Consider the following 22,524-nt stretch of genomic DNA (forward strand, 5'->3'; position numbering starts at 1 on the left):
AACAAAAACCTGATCATACAGAAATTAAAACTATATATTGTTGGCTTCTAAGTCACTGTCAAGAGAAAACTTCACTAGTTAGGTTCAGTTTTTTTAAGCAAAATAAGAATCAGAGACTCGATCTGTCCCAGACTAGAGGGCCGGATCTGGCCCACGGGCCTTGAGTTTGACACCTGTGGTTTACACCATAACATCTGCAGCCTGGATTATTGTGGACTACACATCCCCCAGATTGGGTTTTAGTGACATAAAAATAATTAGAATAGGAATAAATATTACACTTATTAAGGAACTGGATAAAAAGCTGTTGTTGTAAATACACAAACTGCAGATCAGGACAAAAAAAAACTCTAAAAGTGGGAGTTTCTGTGGAGTCTGATGATGTTTTCATGATGTCATCTGTGTTCACGCCGCACGTGGTTCTCTAAAGACGTTTCACCTGAAATTAGCTCCAAACCCCCAAAAGGAAAACACAGAACAGTCCAAGATCCTGACAGCGAGGAAGGATGAAAGAGGCCGAGAGCGGCGCTGGATGAATGAATGAGTGATGGATGGAATTAAAAGCTGCCAGCCGTCTGACTCAGAGTCTGAGAATGAGAGGAGGTGGAGGCATGAATGAGTGAGGAGCAATGAGAAATAACTTTGTTCGCTCATCTCTGATGGCTGGATCGGGTCCAGACCACACACACAGATGATCAGATCTGGATTTGTGCACACACCCGGCTGGGTGGGCCCCGTGGCTCGAGGGGAGACTTGTAGATATAATTTATCTTGATGTGGGCTGACACAAGGCTGGATTGACAATCGAAAGTCAACAACACCGCAGTGAAGCTAATTTTACGGCCTGTAATTAAAAGAGAAGCATTCTTCATTCATTACGGTTGGGAAATGCAATCAATATCCAGAACAAACGAACTGACTGTCAGATCCCTCCTGACGTCTTATTGTGCAGGAATGAGTCATGACTTTACTGTTCTGCAGCCGCAAAAAGCGCAGTTTCAGATAAATTACCTATAATTAGGATAAATTAGCACGCTTACATGGGAAGAGAAAAGCTACGGTCGCTGTTTCCGATCTTAAAAGAGTCACTGTTAAACTTTAAACTGTCTTCTGTCCAATCCGTGTACTCCTGAGATGCAGCAGCAGCAGTTTAGGTTTGTTCCTGCAGAGGGCAGAGGAAGTCTTTATTAAACTGGGAATCCTTCCGTTTGCCTGACTTTATTAAAGAGCCTTTCTGGGACACAACCAAGGAGGCGATAATGTAACAGATGTGTTATTTCTGTGTGTTTAAAGCAGGGGTGTCAAACTCAGTTACGCAACGGCCAATCTCATTCCATTTTTTATTAAAGGAATACTTAAATAAACCCTGGTTATATGATGATTTACATAGAAATATCAAACACAGCGGCGGCTGGTGGAGTTTTCTCCAGGGGGGGCTATAAATCCAAAATAGACATATCCCAAAGGATACATAAGGTATCACACCAGTGTATTTACATGAATTAAAACAACAAAAGCAACATTATAATGTACATATAAATGTCCTGAACACACCAATACTTACAAACACGGAGGTCTCCCAAGGCACAAGCCTGTAGGACACATATATCGTTTATAAGAGCTGTTTTCTTTCTTATTTTTTAAAACTTTACCGGAGAAAATACGTCAAAGCTTGTTTTATTGTGAGAGCACTCACTACATCACGTATTCTGAACGTACAATATAACGAAGGTCAGATGTCTCACTCCGATTAGAATTCAAAACCAAACATTCTAACAGATTTTAGCATAAATTTTCTTAAACTAATTATTAACTATGAACTTATTTATTACCTTGTGTATGTAACTTAGTCACGTAATGAACTTATTGCTGTCTTTGAATAAAAGGCAGCTCACCCGCGGCTCGACTTTTCAATCAGGTGAACTATCTGACAGCCGGATGTGACGTCAGCCCGTGGCGGAGTCAGCTCTGGGCGCAGGAGAGGTGCGCCCTGAACGGTCCTATCTCCTGTACTGAAGAGGAGCTACTGCGCATGTGCAACTTTTAACGAGAGTCTATGGTCAAAGATTTTTGCGCCCTGGGGCGGAAATACGTCAACAATCAGACAACGTCAAGAACGAAACAACTTTACTTATTATTAACTATAAAATATTTATCTTATGCAAATGAAAATATATATAAATATATTTCGAAATGTTTTATTTTACTATTTAATTTTTATTTATTTTTTTACGTCTTATTCAAGGTAATGTGAGTGGTGGGGCGGCGCCCTCTATTGGCCAGCAGCCACTGATCAAATACCTTTTCCCACTTATATGCTATATAGAACAAACATATTTTACTGAAAAGAAGAAAAATAGATTGAACTTAAAATGATTTTAGCGTTTGTCTTCTTATGATTTGTTCTCCATTATAACAACATCAACAAAACTCCAATCACACAGCTACCAACATTAACTTTGAAACAAGAAGAAATTACAGAAAAACAACATACATTAAAGCAGAATCGCTGTCACTCTGATGCACATTAAATCAGATATTCAATATAATTTCTTGGCTGCAAGTTTGTTGTTTCAATTGATGTTCTCTGTTGTCCAAAGATTACTGAGAAATTAAAACTTTATAAAGTAACTGTCATGAAAAGACTTCACTAAATATGCTCATTGTTTTTTAAGCAAAATGAGAAGCAGTTGAGTTTTAATCTGTCCCAAACTGGAGGGCCAGATCTCATAAAATTCAAATGTTATCTTGAAGGCCAGATAAAATGTGACCAAGGGCCAGATCTGGCCTGCGGGCCTTGATTTGACACATGTGGTTTAAAGTATCTAAATATTCTGCTGGTGGTTGAAACACTGAGGGTCCAACGGGATTAAAATCTGCTTCAGCTGCTGCTGAACTTATTAACTGACTAAATGTTTGACTGAAGCCGAAGAAACACAATAAGATCATTTAGGATTAAAACAGCAGCAGATTTTCACCTTTAATATGTGACAATAATGTAGGATAAAATGCTCATTGTTTTAGTAAAAATGAACATATTTTAGTTTCACAGAGATTTACCTGCATTAACTGTAAAAACTAAAGAGACAGAATAAATTAAAGTAAAAACCACTCACCCCGGCATTCCTCGTCGGCCATTTTCTCAGGTCCACCTTGTTGGTTTGACCCGCCTAGTTCAAACTTTAGGATGCTGAAAAGGTTCCTCTCAGGTTCTGGTCCAGATCGACACGTTAGAACCCCTCAGCTGTTAGAACCACGTCCCGGAGCTTCTGATTGGCCCGCTGGAGTCCAGTGGCTTCCTGTTGTCAGCTGACAGGAAGTGGCGCCGGGCGTGGCCTCCTGCTGCTGTGGATGTGTTGTGGGATCAGAGATGGTTCTGCAGACCTGAGGTCCGTCATCTCCAACCAGCCTGACCTCTGACCTCTGACATCTGACCTTAACGAGGCTTTCTCCTGTAAACCCCAGAGATGGTTGTGTGTGAAACTCCAATCTCCTCTTCTTCCTCGTTCTGACGCCCGGTTTGGTCGTCTTCCAGCTGCCGCCGTCTGATTGGCTGATGATCAAGCAGGTGAACAGGTGGACCTGTTTGGCGGTCTCAGCTCCTCGTCCACACACCGCTGGAACAAAGACACATCGGGACGGGACCTGTCTTCCTTCAGGAGTCCAAACATCTTCAAGGTTTTAAAACGTCACCATCAGTGAACCCATCGTCTTCATTTAAACCTAAAAACATCCAAATGTTACGTTATTTAATCCGCTTGGACGCAGACAAGAATTTTCATTTGGCCAGAATTTTACTCTGAAAACTGTGAGGACGATGCAGGAAAGTGCCGTAAAGATTGAGGACTTTCGGGTGAAACGGCAGCAGTTCTGTGTAAAAGCCGGAGATGATGTACTCGGCTGGCAGAGGAGGTGGAGGGTGTTTACATGTTTCCTCTGCAGGTCTGATCTGATACCAGGCAGCGATAGAAACAAACAGCTCAGATAGATGCAGGAACGACCTCAGATCGCAGAGTACACAAACACATGTGTGTATTTCTGCTTCACATTTTTTGACGAGGACTGTGGCACATTTCCATGTTTTCCTGTTTCTGTTCCAGGAAACGGGGAACAGGAGGATCTCTGCACTCCCACCCATGCCTTGCACAACATCTCCCTGATTTATGGTTCTCCTCTGAGCCTTTATAAGAGCCGTCCTGCTGGTTTGGGTTTTCCATCAGCATCATGGTGTCGGAGAAACAACGGCTCGTGGGCGTCGCTCTTTTCCTCGCTGCCCTTGTCTCACATGGTGCGTGCAGACGTCTTTTATTCTCCGCCGTCTTCATGTTTCGCTGTAACTTCTCATCTCGGCTGTGGTTTTCCTTCAGGCGAGGGGATAATCGGAGGCAGGGAGGCCACTCCGCACTCCCGACCGTACATGGCCTCCATCCAGGTCCAAGAAGGGGAGAATCTGAAGCACGAATGTGGAGGTTTTGTGATCGCAGATCAGTGGGTGATGACAGCCGTGCACTGCATGCCGAACGGGTGAGGCGACATTCTTCAAACCACTGAATCATGCAGGAGATAAGTTCTTATCTTCAGCTTTCCCATGCCGGTGAAGACCGTTCACCTGTTAACCTCTGTTAGTTTTGCTCAAATCTGTTGTTTTATGTGGATTTTTGTGTTTAGACCAAATGGACGGAAGGTCGTCCTGGGTGTCCATTCTCTCAGTGAGCCTGAAGACACAAAACAAACCTTTGACATTTTGGAATTACACAATCATCCTGACTTCAGCAGCATCAATTATGATAACGACATCGCCTTAATTAAGGTATTTATATCTCTCCTAAGGATTGTTTTCATGGTTCGAAAGCATCACAGCAACCATTTTGGGCAGGGGTGTCCAATCCTGGTCCTCAGGGCCACCATCCTGCAGGTTTTCCTTGTGTCTCTGCTCCAACACACCTGATTCAGAGGTTAAATCACCTCTTCATGTTCTGCAGAAGCCTGTTAATCACCCCATTGGTTCAAATCAGGTGTGTTGGAGCAGAGGAACAAATAAAACCTGCAGGATGGAGGCCCTGAGGACCAGGATTGGAGACCCCTGTTTTAAATGTTCTTGCTTTAAAACACCTGGTTGAAATGGATGAATTGTTGCCATGCTCTTGGAGAACCTGATGATCTGGTGAGGAGGTCATTATACCGTTTGAATCAGGTGTGTTGGAGCAGAGAAACAAATAAAACCTGAGGACCAGGATTGGGAACCACTGATTTTGGGTGTCACTGCGTCTGTTTTGCAGTTGGACCGTCCTGTTAATGCCTCCAGTGCTGTCGCAGCAATAAACTTCCTGCGAGCAGGTGGTGCAAACCCCGGTCCCGACACTGAGGTTGAGACGGCCGGCTGGGGGTCACTGGACAACTTGGGGTCGAGGCCAGACAAGCTGAAAGAGGTGGTCATCGAGGTGATCAGCCCCGGGAAATGCAGGCGCGCCGACTACTTCGGCAGAAAGTTTACCACCAACATGATCTGTGCACATAAAGTGTGCCACGACAGCTGCAGCCACTCCTACGGGATGGAAGACAGCTGTGATGTGAGTTCTGGCTCCATCTCTGTTGGGTTTGGTCCGAACAGACAGCCGCAGGCAGAATGAAACCTTTTCTGTTCGGTTTTCTTTCAGGGCGACTCCGGAGGTCCTCTGCTCTACCAAGGCACCGCCGTCGGCATCACCTCCAACGGAGGGAAGAAGTGCGGCCAGATTAAAAAGCCTGGAATTTACACCATCATCTCCCACTACACCGAGTGGATCGACAGCACCATGGGGGTTCAGACGGCTGCAGAACCAGAACCAGAACCGAGCCGTTGAATGGAAGAGAAAACCTACAGGAGTTAAAGCTTGTCTCTTCTGATCAGCCTCTCATTTCTCATCTCCTGCATCGTGAAACGTAAAATAACTTTAGGATTCTGCTCTTTCTAAACCAAGGAATAAAACAGCTTCTGTCACCATTTTATGTTTGTTTTGTTGTTTATTATTTAGTCTGTTTTGCATCAAACAAAGTAGTTTAAAGTAACACGAGACAATGCAACAATCCATGAGTTAAAACAGGAATTGCTGTTCACAGAACTAATTAAACCTTATGGCACAATAATGGCTAAAATGAAAACTAAAACGTCATTAGTTTGGTTTCATTTTTGGTCAGAAATGACAAATAAAGGTGAAGTGTGATGATTATAACAGGAACCTGCTTGGAGTCAGAATGTCTGTCAGGATCAGGAAATCCTGCCGTGTTGTGTTAACCGTCTGAGAAATAAATACCAGAACTGAACCGTGTGAATCTGAAACATTATTGTCCAAATAAATCTCCCAGATGTTCATCTTTGAGTCCTTTGTTTTGACTTTTGGATTAAAATCCTCTCAGAAATCCACTCTGCTACTCATACAACTCAAACTGAAGCTGCTGAACTCACATGCAGATAACTCTCCCTCCCTTCCCTCCTGAAAGTCATTAAAGTTTTTGTTGGCCTGCTTCACGTGAGAGACGTCCTGACCAAGACCATGAGATCTCTCATGTAGACCAGGTGGACAAAAACCCTAATGACCCTCAGGAGGGAGAGTGATTAAAGGTTTGAATTCCTGCAGTTTTCAGTCTAAACTGAGAAGTGAAATGTCTTCCAAACATAAAGAAATCCAACTGCTTTTAAAATAAAATAAAAAATGAAGATTTTCCATATTTTAGATTATAAAACTCAAACAAACAAACCCAACAAGTCTTCTGTTCTTGTTACCAAATAAATCTGAGGGATGGAGTTTAATGAAGGACTATAATTTTTAGGCACTCCGAACTTCTAAAATGGCGGCACGTTCCTTCCCAAGCACCTTGGCTCCAAAGACAAACTCGTAAATGATTCCTGATGTGATCTGTTGAAATCCTTGCTGTTGAAAATCCCCCACCCACCACCAACACCTTTTATTTATTTATTTTACATTTTTCTGCACTATTAAAACATAAAACTCTCCCAAAAAGTAAATTTAAACAGTTTTGAAGCAGAAGAGCTGAACTGTGAAAGCCTGATTAAATTAAAATGTATTTCTAATTCACGTCTTTCTGTTTGAAGTGTTCGTCCTAATAAAGTTATTCATGTCTCAGTAAGTAGTTGCCTTCCTGAGACCCCTCCTTCCACTCTGCGATCATCTTATTTCTTTCCTGCAGCTCCTGAGGAGAAAACCTCCTGACGACGAAGGAGCGACCTCCATGAGAAGCAACCAGTTTGTGGATTCCTGACAGCAGCTCCTTCACCTGAGGATAGCTCAGAGCGCTGACGGCTCTGGTGACGTTCAGCTCCAAGTATCGGCTCCCACACTTCCTGACGAGCTCCTGCAGGCTGGGATGAGCTCCGCTCACGTAGTCGTTGATTCTCTGAGGCCTGTACTGGTTCCCGTCGAAGTGGACAAACAGGATGATGGCGTGCTCGGCGAGCTCCCGTCCGAAGATCTTCTGCAGGTGTCCGAGCATCTCGCTCTCTCCCTGGGTGAAGCGACCTACCTGGAGCACCAGCAGGAAGACGTGGGGTCCAGGTAAGGCCAAGGCCAGGCAGTCCTTCACCAGCTCCACGTTCTCCACCCCGTCTTCGTCCCACAGCTCCGGGGTGTCCACCAGGACCAGCCTCCTCCCTCCGGCAGACATCTCCTTTCTCTCGCAGGTCACGGTTGGTGGGACCGGGTCGTGACCCGGCCCGTTGGACAAGTACCGGTTCCCTTCTCTGTTCAGAATCAGGCTTAGAGCAGAAGACTTCCCGCTGCCAGAGAGGCCCAACAGGACCACCGAAATCTTCTTGGCTTCATCGTCTTAAAACCAAAACAGAAACGGACATGGACTGTTACAGCAGAGAGGAACATCAATTTAAAAGCTAAAGAGATGATACTGAGCTGAATGTTTCTGGGCTGCTAAAGCTATAAGAAGCAGAACACCAGCGAAAAGGAAAGAGACAGCCACAAACCAAACAGCAGCTAGAAGCTAAGTGCAGCAAAAGGTTAGCTAGAAGCTGAAAGCAGCCGAACGGCAGTTAAAAGTACCAAAAGGTTGGCTATAAAATAAAGGAACAATGCTATTTAACAGCTAAAAGTAGCTGAAGCAGGATTTAAAAAGAACAATGTTTGAAGTAAATCAGGAGGTCCTAATGTTAAATATTTTAAAATGTACAGAAGTTACAAAACCCAAAAGTCCCAGCTGAGCTGAAGGTCTTGATATATAAACAGCTAAAATAACACAAAGTATGCAGAAGTGGTTAGATTACACAAAACATGAGTGCTGACTCAGCATTAAACATCTGGAGTAACGTCCAGCTGCTGCCCAGCACCTGGTTGTCTGCATGTCTCCTGTCTGGAGACATCTTCACGTCTAAATCCAGAGGTCCTAAATGTCCACATTTGTTTGCCTTCCAACAGGAAGCACAGATGTTCTGACATGACGGGGTCAAGTCCCGGTCCTGTGGGTTCTAGGAATGCTGGAGCTATGGCAACCATCCGGCAGGAAAACAGGCAACACATGCTTTTTTGGCCTTTGACAGTGTTTTGCTGTCAAAACGGGATTTCGCAACCTTGGTCCTGACAGCAGGCCTGGAATGCTGAGGCTTGAGGCTGCGCACTCGCACGTCTCGCATATCGAGATACGGGCTTTGACCTTTATCTGTGGCTGGAGCCTTCAGACCTCCCTGAGACTTGGGGAGGAGACACTGGTGTCCAGTCCTGGTCCTGGAGGACCTGGAGGACCTGGAGGACCACCATCCTGCAGGTTTCAAGTGTTTCTCTGCTCTGACTCATCTGATCTGTCATTAACAGGTTTCTGCAGAACCTGAAGAGCTGCTGAGGAGCAGAAAAACATCTAAAACCTGCAGGATGGAGGTCCTCCAGGACCAGGACCAGGACCAGGACCAGGACTGGACACCTCTGATATAAGTCACCTGTCAACATAAACCATGGGCTGGACATCTGTCCAGCTTTGATCACATCTAACAACCAACCTCCACCTCACACATCACAGGGGTCTGCTTTGCCTCTCAGCAAGATGGCTGCCACAGCTAACTGACCTTAGCGACCATAAAAGTGACTATAACTCAGGCGATTCTCCAGATATTGACAGATCTTTGTTTAAAACTCTGGCATGCAAGACGGCGGGTGATATGCATTCCTAAAAGAAATCTATTTATCGTTAACTTTTGTGTGCTGCTGACATCAAACTGCAGATTTGTTTGAAGATCAGTGAAGACATAATTCCTACATGTGTTCATTTTTAAATAAATGATAAAAAAAACTGCAATTCATCAGGAAACTGAGAATCTAGAGGACCTCCTGAAACAGTTTTGGATCTGTCACCAGTGGATTTGCATTATTTCATGTTTTGGTGCCCATCAAGCCTGCTGGAAAGCCCTCGTACCATCAGGAGCCTTCAGGTGAAGCTGCAGCATGGATCTATGGCTGCTGACAGCCTCCTGGAGACTCTCTCTCCTCGTCTCATGTCGCCTCTTCTCAGCTGCTTCCTTCTGTCTTTCTTCGGCGTGTCTTGCCTTCAGCTCCTCCATCTCTCTGGCTCTTCGTTCCTCTTGCTCTTGGAGCATCTCCATGAACGCCTGCTCCTTCTCCTCGGCCTCCTGCACCTTCTTTCTGAGCATGTTCATGGCTGAGTCCTCCGTGCTCCTTTTCTTGGACTCGGCCAACATGCCTTCAGTGTAACCGGCCGAGCTGTTCTCAGTAACCACGTTATTCACCATCTCGTGTAACGCATGGAGCCCACCGCTCGCAGTAGACGTCGTAATTCGGCAATATCTGCCGTCGCACACGTTTATCAGATCCACCAGGGTGTCGTCCAGTGCCTCGATAACCTTCCCATCTTCCACGGAGAGGATCACCACGTATTTTAAAGCTTCGACTCCAAAGTGTGCCTGCAGGATCTCTATCATTCTTTTTTCTTTCTCTGTGTAATATCCACCGTGGATCAGCAGAAGGAACACGCTGGTTCCCCCCCTGCAGGACTTGAAGCAGTCGTCTATGGCGTGGGACATGTCCTCCTGCGGCATGTCCTCCTTTAGCTCTGCAAAGTGCAAGCTGATCGAGTGGTCCTCCAGCATCAGGTCACAGACTTGTTTCGATCCCAGAGACTTGGAGGCCATCTGGTAACCGTTATCTCCGGAGCTTTTCTGCAGCAGAGAAGTCAGAGAGGACCACTCTTCGGCTGTGGCTAAAACCACCATCGCCTGCTTGGAGTTACCGACTCTGTCTGAAACACAGCCAGGTGGGAACGAGTCAGTTACTGCAGATTAACAGTTTAAAACTGACGACGTTAAACTGGAGAAACAAAATACAAGCTGAACGACTTTACTGAAAAAGCCGAAACGGAGATGAAACCAAACAATAGCTTAAAGCTAAAGGAACAAAACACCAGCTAAAAACAGAAAGAAGAATAACTTGAGCTGAAAACCAAAATTAGCTAAAAGTTAAATGTAGGAAAAGGTTAGCTAGAGATTAAAAGGACAAGAGGCTAGCTGCTAGCATGAAGAGGTTAGCTAAAACCGTAAAGTAGCAAAAAGCTAGCTAAAAGTAGCAAAAATGTTAGCTAAAATTGAACTAAAAACAGCAAAACACTAAAAGTAACAAAAAGTCAGTTAAAAGTAGCATAAAGCTAAAAGCTAAATGCAGGAAAAGGCTAGCTAGAGACTAAAAAGACAAGAGGCTAGCTGCTAGCATGAAGAATGTAGAAAAGGCTAGCTAGAAGCTAAAACAGCATAAAAAGACAAAATCAGAGGCAGGACATTTCAAAGACAAAATATTTTTAAAGGAAGAGAAAAATAAAATCTTCATGTGTTTCTGTGAGGAAACATATTTGTAAGTAAAGTTAAATATTTTGAATAAATAAAATCTCCTAAACAAGCCGAAGGTGTTGATCTATGAACAGCTGAAACGGCACAAATTATGCAGAATTAGATAGATTCAACGACAACCTTGATAAAAAATATGTAATAATGTGTACAATATTCTAAAAACCCATTTAATTCTTTGATAACTTACCGTGGGACATGTCTGCTGCAGCTGTCAGCTGAAACTTGACTCTGAAACGTCTGAATATGGATTTATTTTCTGTTACAACAACCTGCAGGTTCTGTGTCCAGGAAGTACATTCCTCCATTCAAGCTCCAATGAATGAGCACCTCTCTTATCTTTAACAACACAAAAGGACTCTGTATCATCCCAACTGCTTTTCTCTGAAATAAGACGCCCCATCGGAGTACGGATGTGATCTAAAGCACTGATTAGACTCTGAAAGACGATTTATTCAGGTTAGGGTTGTAAAGAGCTTTAAAAAGCACCATATATTACTTGGAGTAATATCTGCTTGTCCATGCTGACCTACCTTTACTAACTGACATTTTTAAATTATCACCAAGTGGAAAAGGCAGGCGACAATGTTTATATATTTCATAAACAACTGAGCATATTTGAATGAAACTCTTAAAAAATAATCAGTGAATGTACATCTACAGCCGATTAATGTCTGGAATCAACCCAGCATGATGGCTGCCATAGAGATTCAGTTGGAAACACAAAAATGGATCCAACTGAGTTAGTTTTATAGTTTTTTTTATTTATTTATAGATAAACACATAATCTGAGCACTAATTAGATCTGTGCTAAAAGTCACCAATAGCTGTTGGACTTATTCCAGTAAAACTGTCAGAAAGTAATAATCACATGCACATCTACAACTCTATTCAAGATGGCTGCCATCGACCCTAACAAACACAAAAATGACTATAACTATAACTAATTTAGCAGATTTTGAGCTAAAATTGAGTTTGATAACAGTTGATAGTCACCCCAAACACACACTTAACAGAATTCTTAACACTGTGGAATGGAAGTGAGCGGGCAACATGCAACAGAAGATCCATAAATTTATAAAAACTGACATCAGTAAATGTTTGCATTGATTGCTGAGGAATTGCGTCATCACCTGCAGCTGCGCGCGGCTGCCTGCAGCTGTCAAAACGGTCCCTCTCCAGACCATACCATCTAGGATTAAATAGGGAACTTCCACTGAAGTCCAAATGGTACATTCCTTTCAGTATACGTTTTCGCCCAATAAAACGTAATTTCGTGAAAGCTCTTGTAAAGTGTTAAATCTGTGTGTAATTTTGTTTTTTTACGAAAAAAAGAAGTCCCTCGAAGTATCGAAAAACCCAACATTTAACACCTCCCCCTGTTTACGTAATGGTTCGCTCCGTTGCTATGTCGTCCCTAGTGAATATTCTACAGTGATGGAGATGAAACTGTAGGGCCTGAACGTTAATAACAAAATAACTGTTTTTGTGTCCACAGTGAAAACGTCTGCCATGGCCGGCATGAGGAGAGTCAACGGGAAGTTCTCTGGCATCAACCCGGCTGTCAGGTGAAGTTTGCACGGGGTTGTATTTTACAGGAAACCCCCCCTCAGTGTTGACGCTGCGTCCAGCTAAGTTAGCTAGCGTTAGCATCGCGGCTGTCAGGCAGTTATGGACGTTAGAAGTTTTTACAAACGTTTAAGAAGTTAACGAAAAATACGGCAACAGAGTCATAATAACTCCAGCCAGTGCGGGATACTTTTGCTCTCGAATATACATTTAAATAAAATAAGAGAGTTCAGGAATATAAAGAAATAAACAAATACAATTTAATGGTAAAGTTAGAACTGTGTGCTGTTATCGGTATATTCCAGCTAAAGTACTGAAAAATTTAAAATTGGAAAATGTCGAAAAAATACTGGTTAAAGTTTGACTAATGTTTCTGTTGTCTGAGCTGTAGAGCTCCAATCAGGACTGGGTAAAGTATCAAAAGGATAGCTAAAAGCTAAAAGTAGCAAATGGCAGCTAACAGTAGTTAAATACTATCCAAAATCTATAATTAGTAAAAAGATATTAAAAGTAGTAAAAGGCGAGCTAGAAGCCAAAGTAGCTAAAAAGTTAGCTAACAGATAAAAAAAGCAGAAGACTTGCTAAAAGCAGCAAAACACAAGCTAAAACTATCAACAGGCTTTATAGAAGCTGAAAGTAGCAAAAAGCTAGCTAAAGCTAAAAACGTCAAAGTGCAAGCTAAAATTCAAAAGGAGCAAATGCCAGCTAACTGTAGCTAAACACTAAAAAGGTAGTCGACAGCTAAAGTAGTTAACGGTTAGCTAAAACTATCACAAGGCTAGCTAGAAGCTAAAGTAGCAAAAAGCCAACAAAAAGCTAAAAGAAGCAGAACACGAAGTATTGTATGAAAATGTAGATGAAAGTAAAAAGCAGGAGAACAGTAGTGCTGACTCAGCAGTTTTAGGTCCATTAATAGGACAGTAGTGCTGACTCAGCAGTTTTGGGTCCATTAACAGGACAGTAGTGCTGACTCAGCAGTTTTGGGTCCATTAACAGGACAGTAGTGCTGACTCAGCAGTTTTCGGTCCATTAATAGGACAGTAGTGCTGACTCAGCAGTTTTGGGTCCATTAACAGGACAGTAGTGCTGACTCAGCAGTTTTGGGCCAGCTGAAAGGTTCAGCTGGTTTTTCTGATAACTTCTGGCTAAAAGCAAACCTCTCAGCTGATCGAAGGTCCAACGTGAGGCGAGACTTTTTATTCCCCACAGTTTCCTGACCTTCTGAGCGCACCAGCCATTTTCAGGTTGTATTATTTTGTTTGGTGTTCCAGCTGCTGCCGCCTGCGCCAGGTTCAGGCGCTGCTCGGTGGAGGAGGAGCTGCCGCTCCTGACGGCGTCCTCTGCTCTCTGGGTGGGTTTCAGTTTGACTCTTGCCGTCCTGTCCTGGTCCTGCTGGACGTATCCGAACTTGTCTTTCATCGTTTCAGGAATCGACAGCAGATATAACGAGGGGTGCACTGAGCTGGCCAAGTACCTTTTCTACGACCTTTACGGACAGAATCAGCTGAACCTGGAGCCTGCCTTCGAAGAGTTCCCTGAGGAGACGCTGGACGGTGATTGTTGACCTCGGCGTTTTCGCTCTCGTCTCTCTCCTCTGATTTTTACGCCTCTGTCATCTTGCCCCTCCAGATGTGATCCTCCTGATTAAAGCCGAGTGTGTCCACCTGTACTGCAACCCGCTGAACTACGCCCACCTGCTGCCCTACCTGTCCCACTGGAGGAACCTGCGTCTCTACTGCATGACCGAGACCGAGGTAGAACCCTGCGGTTCCCCTGCAGAACACTTGAAGCCAGGGAGTGAGAGTCCCCCAGGACTTTCTGGACATTTATCTGTCCTCCAGTTTGTCGGCGTTGTCTCACTGTTAGCAAAATATCTCCCGAACCACTGAGCAGATTTTAATGAAGCTCTCAGCAAGTAATCACCAGACGTACGTCTGCAACTCACCATTCAAGATGGCCGCCACAGCCAACACAAAGCTGGCTCTGAGTCGGTCAGTTTGAGCTGCAGCGGGGTGTGGTAGTAGCTGAGAGTCGTTCTCAGCACAGACTGAGGGAGATCCTGTGAGATCGGCGGCGGGTCATATGCATTTCTTTAGATGTTTGTTGGTCATAAAGAGCTTCCAGCCGTGGCGTCAGGGTGGAATGATGCCTCCGTTACGTTTGTCGTGGTTTGGATCAAATTGTTTTCCTTTTAATGAAATAAAATGTTTCAGTTTTTCTGAACATTACGAGTTTTTAGAATTCAATCCCGTTTATTTTTCTTGCTGCTCAGTGAAAGAAGGAAGAGTTTTATTTTGAAAACACCTCCTGAAAGCAGAGAAAAGCTCAGAATGCTGTTTTTAAATTGCATCAGAATTTCAGGGTTTCTGAGTGAAATGGTGTCCCCTCCTCTTCCTCATCCAGTATGAAGATGAAGAAGCAGCGGAGGAGTTTAAAATCTCCAGCTTTGTGGAAATGGTTGCAGACTGCCGTCGTGTCGGCGTGCCTTACAGCGCTCAGGGTACGGCCGTTTGCTCTCTGATTTATTCACTCAGGGAGTTGGAAGCTGTTAAATGATCTGTTTTTATTTCAGGACTCTTCCAGAGGTTCGACGTGTTCATGGTGGAAAAATGGCCTCTGATTCAGGCGTTCGCCCTGGAAGGCATCGGAGGAGGAAGCTTTTTTACCGTCAAGTACCAGGTAGAGTTAAACCAAAGATAAAAACAGATGTTCTGATGTTCTTGTGGTTCTATGCTGTTTGTTTGTTTGTCTTCCAGCTGATGGACATGAGTGAGAAGCTGTGGCAGGTTTATAACAGACTGGACCCGGTGTCCCTGGACGTCCTCCTGACAGAGGTACAGACCTGTTCACGTCTCACTGCGCGTTCTTCTTCTGGTCTCCGTTCTGACCCGCGTGGTTCTGGTTCTCCTCCAGGACCTGGGGTGCTTTGAGAAGCAGTGGAGCAGCTTCTTCTCCAGCCTGGACCTGGAGAGTCATCTGTCCATCCTGGATCTTTCTGAGGCCCAGGCGGGAGAGGTGAGTCCTCCTCAGCGTGTGTCTGAAAGCTCGAGCAGCAGTCTGCAGGAACCAGTCAGGCCTGGGGATCCTGGAGGGAATGCTTGTCGCCCGAAATGGAAATGGATTAATAATAAATGCTATTTCTCCTCAGGCGTTTCGTACTTTCTACTCTCATGGTCTGATTTCAAACAACATGGCCGATAAAAGGTATGTTTATGATAAATTATGTGTAAATATTTCTCCTCTGAACGGGAGGAAACATCATGGATGCTGCGGTTAATCTGCGTTTCTTTGCTCCAGTAAAAACCGTCAGCCCTTCGTTCTGTTCGGGGAACATTCGTCCTCAGAGGACCTGGAGAATTATTCCTTCAACTTCCCCTCGGAGAGCCATCTGGTCCGGAACACGGGTTCTGAAGGTTCTGCAGCCAAACACATGGTGAGGAACCAAAACGAACCCAGAACCGTGTCTCTGTTATTGTCTTTATCTGTTATTTGACTGAAAACTAAAATAAAACGGGCTGCAGCGCCACCTGCTGACGGATCACAGAACAACATGTCTGGTTTCATCATATAATAATTCCTTCAGTTAAATGAAAGTATGTTTACCAACCCTTTAAAGAGCTGACTGTAGCAGCTGCTGCTGCCTGGTAACTGTTTTCTGTCAGTCTGGACAGATGTTTTTCAGTTTGTTCTTCTCTAACAGGTCCTTCAGTGCGTCGCTCCTAAAGGTGCTCTGCTCTGCTCGCGGACGTATTTCTTTGGGACGACCCACGCTCCGTACATCGGTGAGACCATCTGAAGAGCCGACATCATGAATTCTGTTTGATTAAAATTAATTCCTTCGTTATCTGCGAGCCGCAGACAGGAAGTCGTTATTGTTTTCTGCCTCTCCGTCTCAGAAGCTTCAAACTGATCTGAGTGAGCTGGTTGGGTTTGATGTAAAACATGTTATACGAAGGGATTTCCCAGCTCTACGGCAGCCGGCAGAGAAGGGGTTAGAATTCTTCCTGCAGACAAACCTGTTAGAAATGGATTTAAAGGCCGATTGTTTGGTGTCTCTGCAGCGTGTGTGACGTTTGTTTAGTTTTCACAAATAATTATTTGTATTTGTGTAATGACAGTAAAGAGCCTTTCTTTACTTTATTTCATTTATCGTTCTGTACGTCACCAATCAAACACGAGTCTCTGAAGCTTTTCTTTCTTTAGGCTGGAAACTTTGGGAATCCTCAGTGTTTTTGTGTTTTAACAATCAGGGTTCAGAGAATTTAAATCGTCACCAGCAGGTTGAAAAGTGAGAAGTTTATTGTTTACATCAGTTTTAAGGAACGAGGAGTCAAATGATGTTTTTGTTTGAATAGGAGCTGGAGCAGCGGTGCAGATCAAACCGGACGTCCTGTAAGTGATTTACGTTCTGATGTTCTGGTTCCTCAGTCTTCCTGTTTTAGGCTGACTTCCATCTTGTTTTCAGGGTTCTGTCGCAGATTTACTCGGCTGCTGTTCAGGGAGTCCTTTCAGGCATCAGATGTTTCTCCTCGACCTCCAGCCTCACGAAGGTTTGGTCCAGACGGGTTTCAGAACCAGAACCGGTTCCTCAGACGTGCAGTAAACAGCGTTTCCTTATTTCAGGCTAAAGATGTGGCTGAGAACAGCTTCCTGATGGCGCTGGACTCCGTGGACTTGGGTCACTACCGCAGTTTTCTCAGGTTCAGATGGTTTATAAACATCTTTAACATCAAATAGAAGATAAAACCGAAAATGAAAGTTTTTATTGGATTCTTTCTTCCACGTCTGCAGATCCAAATGTGCTTTCAGCATTCAGGCAGTGAACAGGCAGGGGATGTAGGTGTCATCTGCACATATTCTCTGTTTTTATTCTGTTTCTGTTTTCACTTCAGCTTGTTTTTATTTCAGGGTCATCTCTCTGACGGAGGAAGGCAGCCGTTACGTCGTAAAAACTGTAAGTTAAGATCATCTTTATGGTTTAATCCTGTAATCCCAGTAAAATGGCTGCAGGGTTTCTCTGTTGTCTCTGGTAAAAAAGGCTTCCATGATGGTCCACGACGTCCCGGACCTGCAGGGGGACACGGGGAGCCTGGGCTCCCTGGTCTTCTCCGAGTCCTTCCTGGAGTCCAGCATCAACATTCAGCACCGAGGTACAGCGCTCATTCCATTAGGATGGATTTTATCTACAAAGAAAATGAGATTTCTGTGATAAGCAGCCTGAATCCAGCAGGAAAAGTCAAAACTCTTTGTGAAATGACAGAAGCAGTCTGTGTTTCTGTAGATGGCACTGTGTCCTCAGACAGCTGCTACACCATCCTGACGGGAACCGTTCCCCGGTACGCCTGCTGGCCGGTACGTTCCCAGTCCCCTGAGATCCCGGGAACCGGCAGGGGTCCGTGTCTCACCGCTGCTTCTGTTTCGGTTTCAGATGGAGTCGGACGTGAAGCAGTCTGAGCGAGCGCAGCTTCTGGCTAAAGTGAGTCCAGAAACTCCAGAAACTTCAGAAACTGCAGGTTCGACCGTTTGAGCATTCCACTGAAAGTCTTTTTGTGAGACAGAAGGAAGACGGAGGCTTCCTGGGAACTGCTCTGACTGCAGCAGATGCTGCGTACGTCCTCTCCAGCGGACACCTGTCCTCTCCTGAAGAAGGTGAAAGTCCCAGACTTGGACGTCTCCTCCGTCTTTCAGCCGTTCTGTAGTTTATTCTGTCTCTCCCGTTGAACTGCAGGGAAGATCCTGTTCTTCTCCGAGGGCGTCCTGTTTGTCCATGCTCAGTTCGGCTGCGTTACTTTCCCCAAGGAGCTCATCAGCAACATCATTTTCTACGACCCGGTTTGCATTTCAATCATTTCAGACATTTAAACTCAGGGAGTGAGAAACGATCTGCAGGGTCGGCCATTTCTATGGATACACCTTCATAAGATGGTTGGTGATATTAACTTCCTGTTTGTGGCACATTAGTATATGGGAGGTGACCATGGCGGCCATTTTGGATCTAACTTTTGTTTCTTCAATGGGAAGAGGGTCATGTGACACATCAGATTTATTGGGAATTTCACAAGAAAAACAACGGTGTGCTTGGTTTTAATGTAACTTTATTCTTTCAGGAGTTATTTACAAGTTTCTCAGCCCTTTATAAAATGTGTTCAAAGTGTTGGATTGTCAATGCAACCCTCTTCTCCCACTTCCACTTCCTGGAAAGTGGATTAGTCATCGTGGGCCAGCTGAACGGCCCCCAAGGTCTCCTGATCTGACCCCCTTAGACTTTTATCTTTGGGGTCATCTGAAGGCGATCGTTTCTGCTGTGAAGATACGAGATGTGCAGCACCTGAAGCTACGGATACTGGAAGCCTGTGCTCGCATTTCTCCTGAGGTGTTGCTGTCAGTGTGTGAAGAGTGGGAGAAGAGGGTTTCATTGACAATCCAACACAACGGGCAGCACTGTGGTGTATCCATATAAATGGCCGACGCTGTATGTTTCTCCTCAGTGGTCAACAAACAGCCGAAGTGACTCTGTCCTTGTTCGTTTACCTGAAGCAGGTGAATCACCTTAGCTTCCAGGTGGATTTTGACAGATTCAGACGAACGTTTTGTTTACATTGAGCGCGTACCCGCACTGCTCTGTTTGCTTTAGTTCAAGAGAACCTTTTCATGTCTGGTTTCACAGTTTGTGTCGAGGACCTTTAAGTTGATGTTTCCAGCTGTAGAAGCGTTTGTTCTGTCTCCGTGTGGAACCGCTGTGGAACCGCTGTGGAACCGCTGTGTCGTGATGTTCCCAGGACTGCAGCGGCGTGGCGTCCTTGTTTGTGGAGTACGAGGCGAGCCTCCTCCCCCACCTCCCGCTCCTGCTGCACGGCGCCGATCAGTGTCTGCTCTTTGCTCTTCAGCCCGGGTCCAGGAGCCACCGCTCCTTCTACTCCAAGGTGAGGCGGCTCCTGCTGGGAGGAACGGTGGGCGATAGTGTAGTTACCTGCAGCTGGTAACAGATCTGAGTTTAAACGAAAGTCCTTTCATTTCTGAAGGTTCTGTTTCTTTCAGTGGAATCATCAGAATCACGACTTTCATTAAGTTTGTTTTATTTCAGCCAATCACAGCGCAGCCTGGACAATATGAGCTCATGATTATTAAAGATTTCATCAATTAAACATAAACATTTTGGATTTATTGAGCTTCATGAAACAAAAACAAACAACAAACCTGCATGACTGCGAAGTATCAGAAAGTTAGAAATAAAATAAATTAGCGTTTCTGTCAGATTTAAAACGTTTCCTCTGACAGAAATGAGTTGAATGTCAGTGATATTTTCTGCTCGTTTCTCCTCGCAGGTTTTATCTGTGTGGAAAAGCTGCACATCTGGACTCCGAGTCCAGCTGCTGGACCCGGAGCAGCTGACCTCAAACCAGAGAAGCATGTAAGGAAGGGAACCGGTTCTCCACCGTCAGTCCTCCAGAAATAAAATGTTTCTGATGAGTTTGTTGTTTCAGGCACAACAAGCTGCAGACGGTTCACGACAGCCAGGAGCCGCCTGTGGCCAAACGGCGGAGTCTGAAGCCTTGGTCCGCCCAGCCGCCGGAGCAGGAACTGTGAGTACGCCGAACGCCTCCGAGCCTTAAAGGTCAAGGGTCAAAAAATCCTCAGTTTAACTAAAATAAAGCTGATAGAAAACATTTACTTATCAGATTCTTATCTCTTCTTCTTTAGGACTTCTTGGGTTAGCTTTAATAAAATGTAATTATGGTCTTTCACAAAAATAAATTAAATAATTTATTCTTTTTTATCCCTTTAAACCCAAACCTGCCAGTAGGTTCGTGTTTTAAGGTAAACTTTATTCATTATCGACGCAGCGAACACCGAACCTCTGCTGAACACAAACTAGAGGCTAAAAGCTGCAGAAGAGTAGCTAAAAGGAGCCTAATAGTAGCTAAAATGCAGCAAAACAGATGCTGAAATTAGCCAAACAAACACTAAAAGCTAAAATTGGCAAACTACTATTTAAAAGCAGCAACGCATATACTAAAACTAAAAGAAATAAAAAGTAGCTAAAGTTAAAACGGCAGCTAAAATGAACAAAATGTATGCTTAAATTAGCATGACAGATGCTAAAGCTAAAATGAGGAAACTTAAAATAAGAAAAGCTGTATCTGAAGTTAAAAAGTAGCATTAGGATGGAGTAGGATTAGAAGGAGCTGATGAGATCTGAGGGTATTTCTATGAGGATTTAAATAAAGTTAAATATATTGACAAACACGAAAGCTGCAGAAACGGCAGGTCTCAGCTCCTGAATGAGCCGAATGTTTTCCTGCATCAGCCGACACCCTCACCGTCTGTCTGCTTCCTGTCAGGTTCCTGCAGCACTTCGCCCTCAGCAGCATCAGCCAGGAGCCCATCCTCCAGGAACACTTGCAGGTTCTCTTCCCTTCAGCCGAGCGCAGGATCCCCGCCGCGCCTCAGGAGAACCAGGTCAGAACGTTGACAGAACCCGCAGTGAGCCGTCAGAGCAGGAGACATGAAGACGCTGTCCACCTTTGTCCACCAGGTCATCATCAGCGTGATTAGCGGACTGCCAGGAAGCCACAAGAACAAACTGTGCAGCGTTTTATTTGGGCTGAACCACGACCTGGGAAGGTAAGAGAACGCAGCAGGAATCTAAAATCAGTCCTGACAACTGAAACAAACATCCAAACCTGTCCATGATTGCACAGGTGTGTGGTGTACGAGCCCGACAGCTTCTCAGCCTCGCACCTCCAGCAATATTTGTCCAACTTCCTCCAGAGCCAGAAGGAGCGGAGCAGCCGTCGCCTGTTGCTGCTCACGCCCGGGTAAGAGCCGCGAAGAGATTCCTTCATGTTGTCTTAGTTTCCTATAAAACCATCTCCTTCAGTCGTGGATCGTTGTTTATTCTCACACGTAAAGACTGTCTCTGTAAACTTACTGAATGTGGATTTGGACCAGCTAATCCGTCGACTATAAACGCAGGTTTCAGCCCAACATCTAAGCTGTGTCTTACTGGGTGTTTCTGAAGTCATGTTCTCCAGATACACAGATGTTCTGGACGTGGTCCAGGCCGTGCTCTTTCATCCCGACCTAGCTGTGCGGTCGTGTCTCACCATCGGAGCCGTCACCGCCTGCGTGAACCCGCTCGCCTCCTGCATGGAGCACAGGTACCGCTCACAGGAAGCAGAACATCAGCTACACGAGTAATCCCAACAAAATCAGCCGCTTGGCTCCATTTTTATCACCGCGGGTCTTAAACCTGAAAAAAGTAGCTTCAGTAGTAGCAGGAATGTAGAAGTTCCTCTGCATGGAAACAGAATTAAAGCATAAAAGGGACAGTTGGTTGCAATAAATCAGCTGTAGACGTCTGAAACAAATCAGCCTTCATGTTTTCAGGTAAATGAATTGTTGGACGTTTCCAGAAGCAGACTCCGTGACACGGAGGTCATTAAAGCTGAAGACTTGGTCTTTGTTTTCACAGAGGATCAGCCCTGCTTTTGTTGCAGGCTTTAGATGCAGCCCAGAGCTCCTCAGTCGTAGGCTGAGCCGCAGTGCGACAGCCGGTCTATCCATCCACTGCCACTAATATCTGCTTCAGATTTGGCTTTTTGTCTCCATCGTCAAGCATCTGGTCGTTTCTGTCTGATTGAAAGTCTTCAGTTTTATAATCCTTATAATCCGGAGCTCCTTGTATATGTAAGAAGTCGTGATGTTTTTGGGAAACTACAAAGCTGTATTTTCCAAAAAGACAGAGCTGTTTTGTTTCACTTAATGTGCCTAAAAGTGTGGAAAATACGGTAGCAGCTGATGCTGCAGTTGAGTTCTTTTATTATTCGTAGTAGCAGTCAGGACTGTAGCTCCCACTGAGGACCCCGAGGTCCGGACCTCAGGGTTTTATAAAAACATGAATCCAAACAAGCCTTCTGAACGGCGTGGTTCTCTGCGTAGCTCCACCAGTTTCCTGTAGGAGGTGCTGCAACTGTGTGCAGCTGCAGCCAAACTCAATGTCTACGAAGAAGAGCGCAGCTTTGCTACCTTACTGCTAAAATAAAGACCAGAAGAAGAAGAGCGCCACTTACGCTGAAACACAACCGAGGTAACTCGCTGAAAAT

The 22,524-nt window shown here is 44.7% G+C and overlaps 3 protein-coding genes and 2 long non-coding RNA genes across 5 annotated transcripts in view; 2 read left to right on the forward strand and 3 right to left on the reverse strand.

Moving 5' to 3' along the window:
* Window positions 1–4,037, reverse strand: part of LOC119617405 — a 50,854-nt gene extending 46,817 nt beyond the window's left edge. The window contains exon 1 of the long non-coding RNA XR_005233648.1: window positions 3,117–4,037. This is a non-coding gene — a long non-coding RNA (uncharacterized LOC119617405). The remainder of the gene's footprint in view (window positions 1–3,116) is intronic.
* A 92-nt stretch (window positions 4,038–4,129) lies between these two features.
* On the forward strand, window positions 4,130–6,303 carry cfd (complement factor D (adipsin)). The gene is made up of 5 exons (XM_017440516.3): window positions 4,130–4,288; window positions 4,368–4,524; window positions 4,669–4,810; window positions 5,280–5,570; window positions 5,658–6,303. Exons 1-5 carry the CDS (start codon window positions 4,225–4,227, stop codon window positions 5,841–5,843), a joined length of 840 nt encoding a protein of 279 aa, XP_017296005.1. The 5' UTR covers window positions 4,130–4,224; the 3' UTR covers window positions 5,844–6,303.
* A 692-nt stretch (window positions 6,304–6,995) lies between these two features.
* LOC108250572 (GTPase IMAP family member 8-like) lies at window positions 6,996–11,671 on the reverse strand. Its single transcript, XM_017440519.3, has 3 exons — window positions 11,040–11,671; window positions 9,412–10,251; window positions 6,996–7,823 (listed from the first exon to the last, which is right to left on the reverse strand). Exons 1-3 carry the CDS (start codon window positions 11,155–11,157, stop codon window positions 7,111–7,113), a joined length of 1,671 nt encoding a protein of 556 aa, XP_017296008.2. The 5' UTR covers window positions 11,158–11,671; the 3' UTR covers window positions 6,996–7,110.
* Window positions 11,672–12,264: 593 nt separating this feature from the next.
* Window positions 12,265–22,524, forward strand: part of lg10h20orf194 (linkage group 10 C20orf194 homolog) — an 18,099-nt gene continuing 7,839 nt past the window's right edge. The window contains exons 1-28 of the mRNA XM_017440522.3: window positions 12,265–12,417; window positions 13,690–13,769; window positions 13,846–13,971; window positions 14,048–14,172; window positions 14,822–14,918; window positions 14,991–15,097; window positions 15,175–15,252; window positions 15,332–15,433; window positions 15,567–15,622; window positions 15,716–15,851; window positions 16,119–16,200; window positions 16,774–16,810; window positions 16,884–16,968; window positions 17,042–17,118; window positions 17,210–17,254; window positions 17,327–17,372; window positions 17,457–17,568; window positions 17,700–17,770; window positions 17,847–17,894; window positions 17,977–18,067; window positions 18,147–18,250; window positions 19,198–19,341; window positions 19,744–19,829; window positions 19,903–20,001; window positions 20,761–20,878; window positions 20,955–21,043; window positions 21,121–21,237; window positions 21,454–21,579. Coding sequence (XP_017296011.1) covers window positions 12,362–12,417; window positions 13,690–13,769; window positions 13,846–13,971; window positions 14,048–14,172; window positions 14,822–14,918; window positions 14,991–15,097; window positions 15,175–15,252; window positions 15,332–15,433; window positions 15,567–15,622; window positions 15,716–15,851; window positions 16,119–16,200; window positions 16,774–16,810; window positions 16,884–16,968; window positions 17,042–17,118; window positions 17,210–17,254; window positions 17,327–17,372; window positions 17,457–17,568; window positions 17,700–17,770; window positions 17,847–17,894; window positions 17,977–18,067; window positions 18,147–18,250; window positions 19,198–19,341; window positions 19,744–19,829; window positions 19,903–20,001; window positions 20,761–20,878; window positions 20,955–21,043; window positions 21,121–21,237; window positions 21,454–21,579 — 2,540 coding nt within the window. The 5' untranslated portion in view covers window positions 12,265–12,361. The remainder of the gene's footprint in view (window positions 12,418–13,689; window positions 13,770–13,845; window positions 13,972–14,047; window positions 14,173–14,821; window positions 14,919–14,990; window positions 15,098–15,174; window positions 15,253–15,331; window positions 15,434–15,566; window positions 15,623–15,715; window positions 15,852–16,118; window positions 16,201–16,773; window positions 16,811–16,883; window positions 16,969–17,041; window positions 17,119–17,209; window positions 17,255–17,326; window positions 17,373–17,456; window positions 17,569–17,699; window positions 17,771–17,846; window positions 17,895–17,976; window positions 18,068–18,146; window positions 18,251–19,197; window positions 19,342–19,743; window positions 19,830–19,902; window positions 20,002–20,760; window positions 20,879–20,954; window positions 21,044–21,120; window positions 21,238–21,453; window positions 21,580–22,524) is intronic.
* LOC119617404 overlaps window positions 19,478–22,524 on the reverse strand; it is a 4,890-nt gene continuing 1,843 nt past the window's right edge. Inside the window, exons 2-3 of the long non-coding RNA XR_005233647.1 lie at window positions 20,740–21,035; window positions 19,478–20,026 (exon numbers count right to left, since the gene is read on the reverse strand). This is a non-coding gene — a long non-coding RNA (uncharacterized LOC119617404). The remainder of the gene's footprint in view (window positions 20,027–20,739; window positions 21,036–22,524) is intronic.

This window comes from Kryptolebias marmoratus, linkage group LG10, assembly GCF_001649575.2.
Source record: "Kryptolebias marmoratus isolate JLee-2015 linkage group LG10, ASM164957v2, whole genome shotgun sequence".
Taxonomy (NCBI): domain Eukaryota; kingdom Metazoa; phylum Chordata; class Actinopteri; order Cyprinodontiformes; family Rivulidae; genus Kryptolebias; species Kryptolebias marmoratus.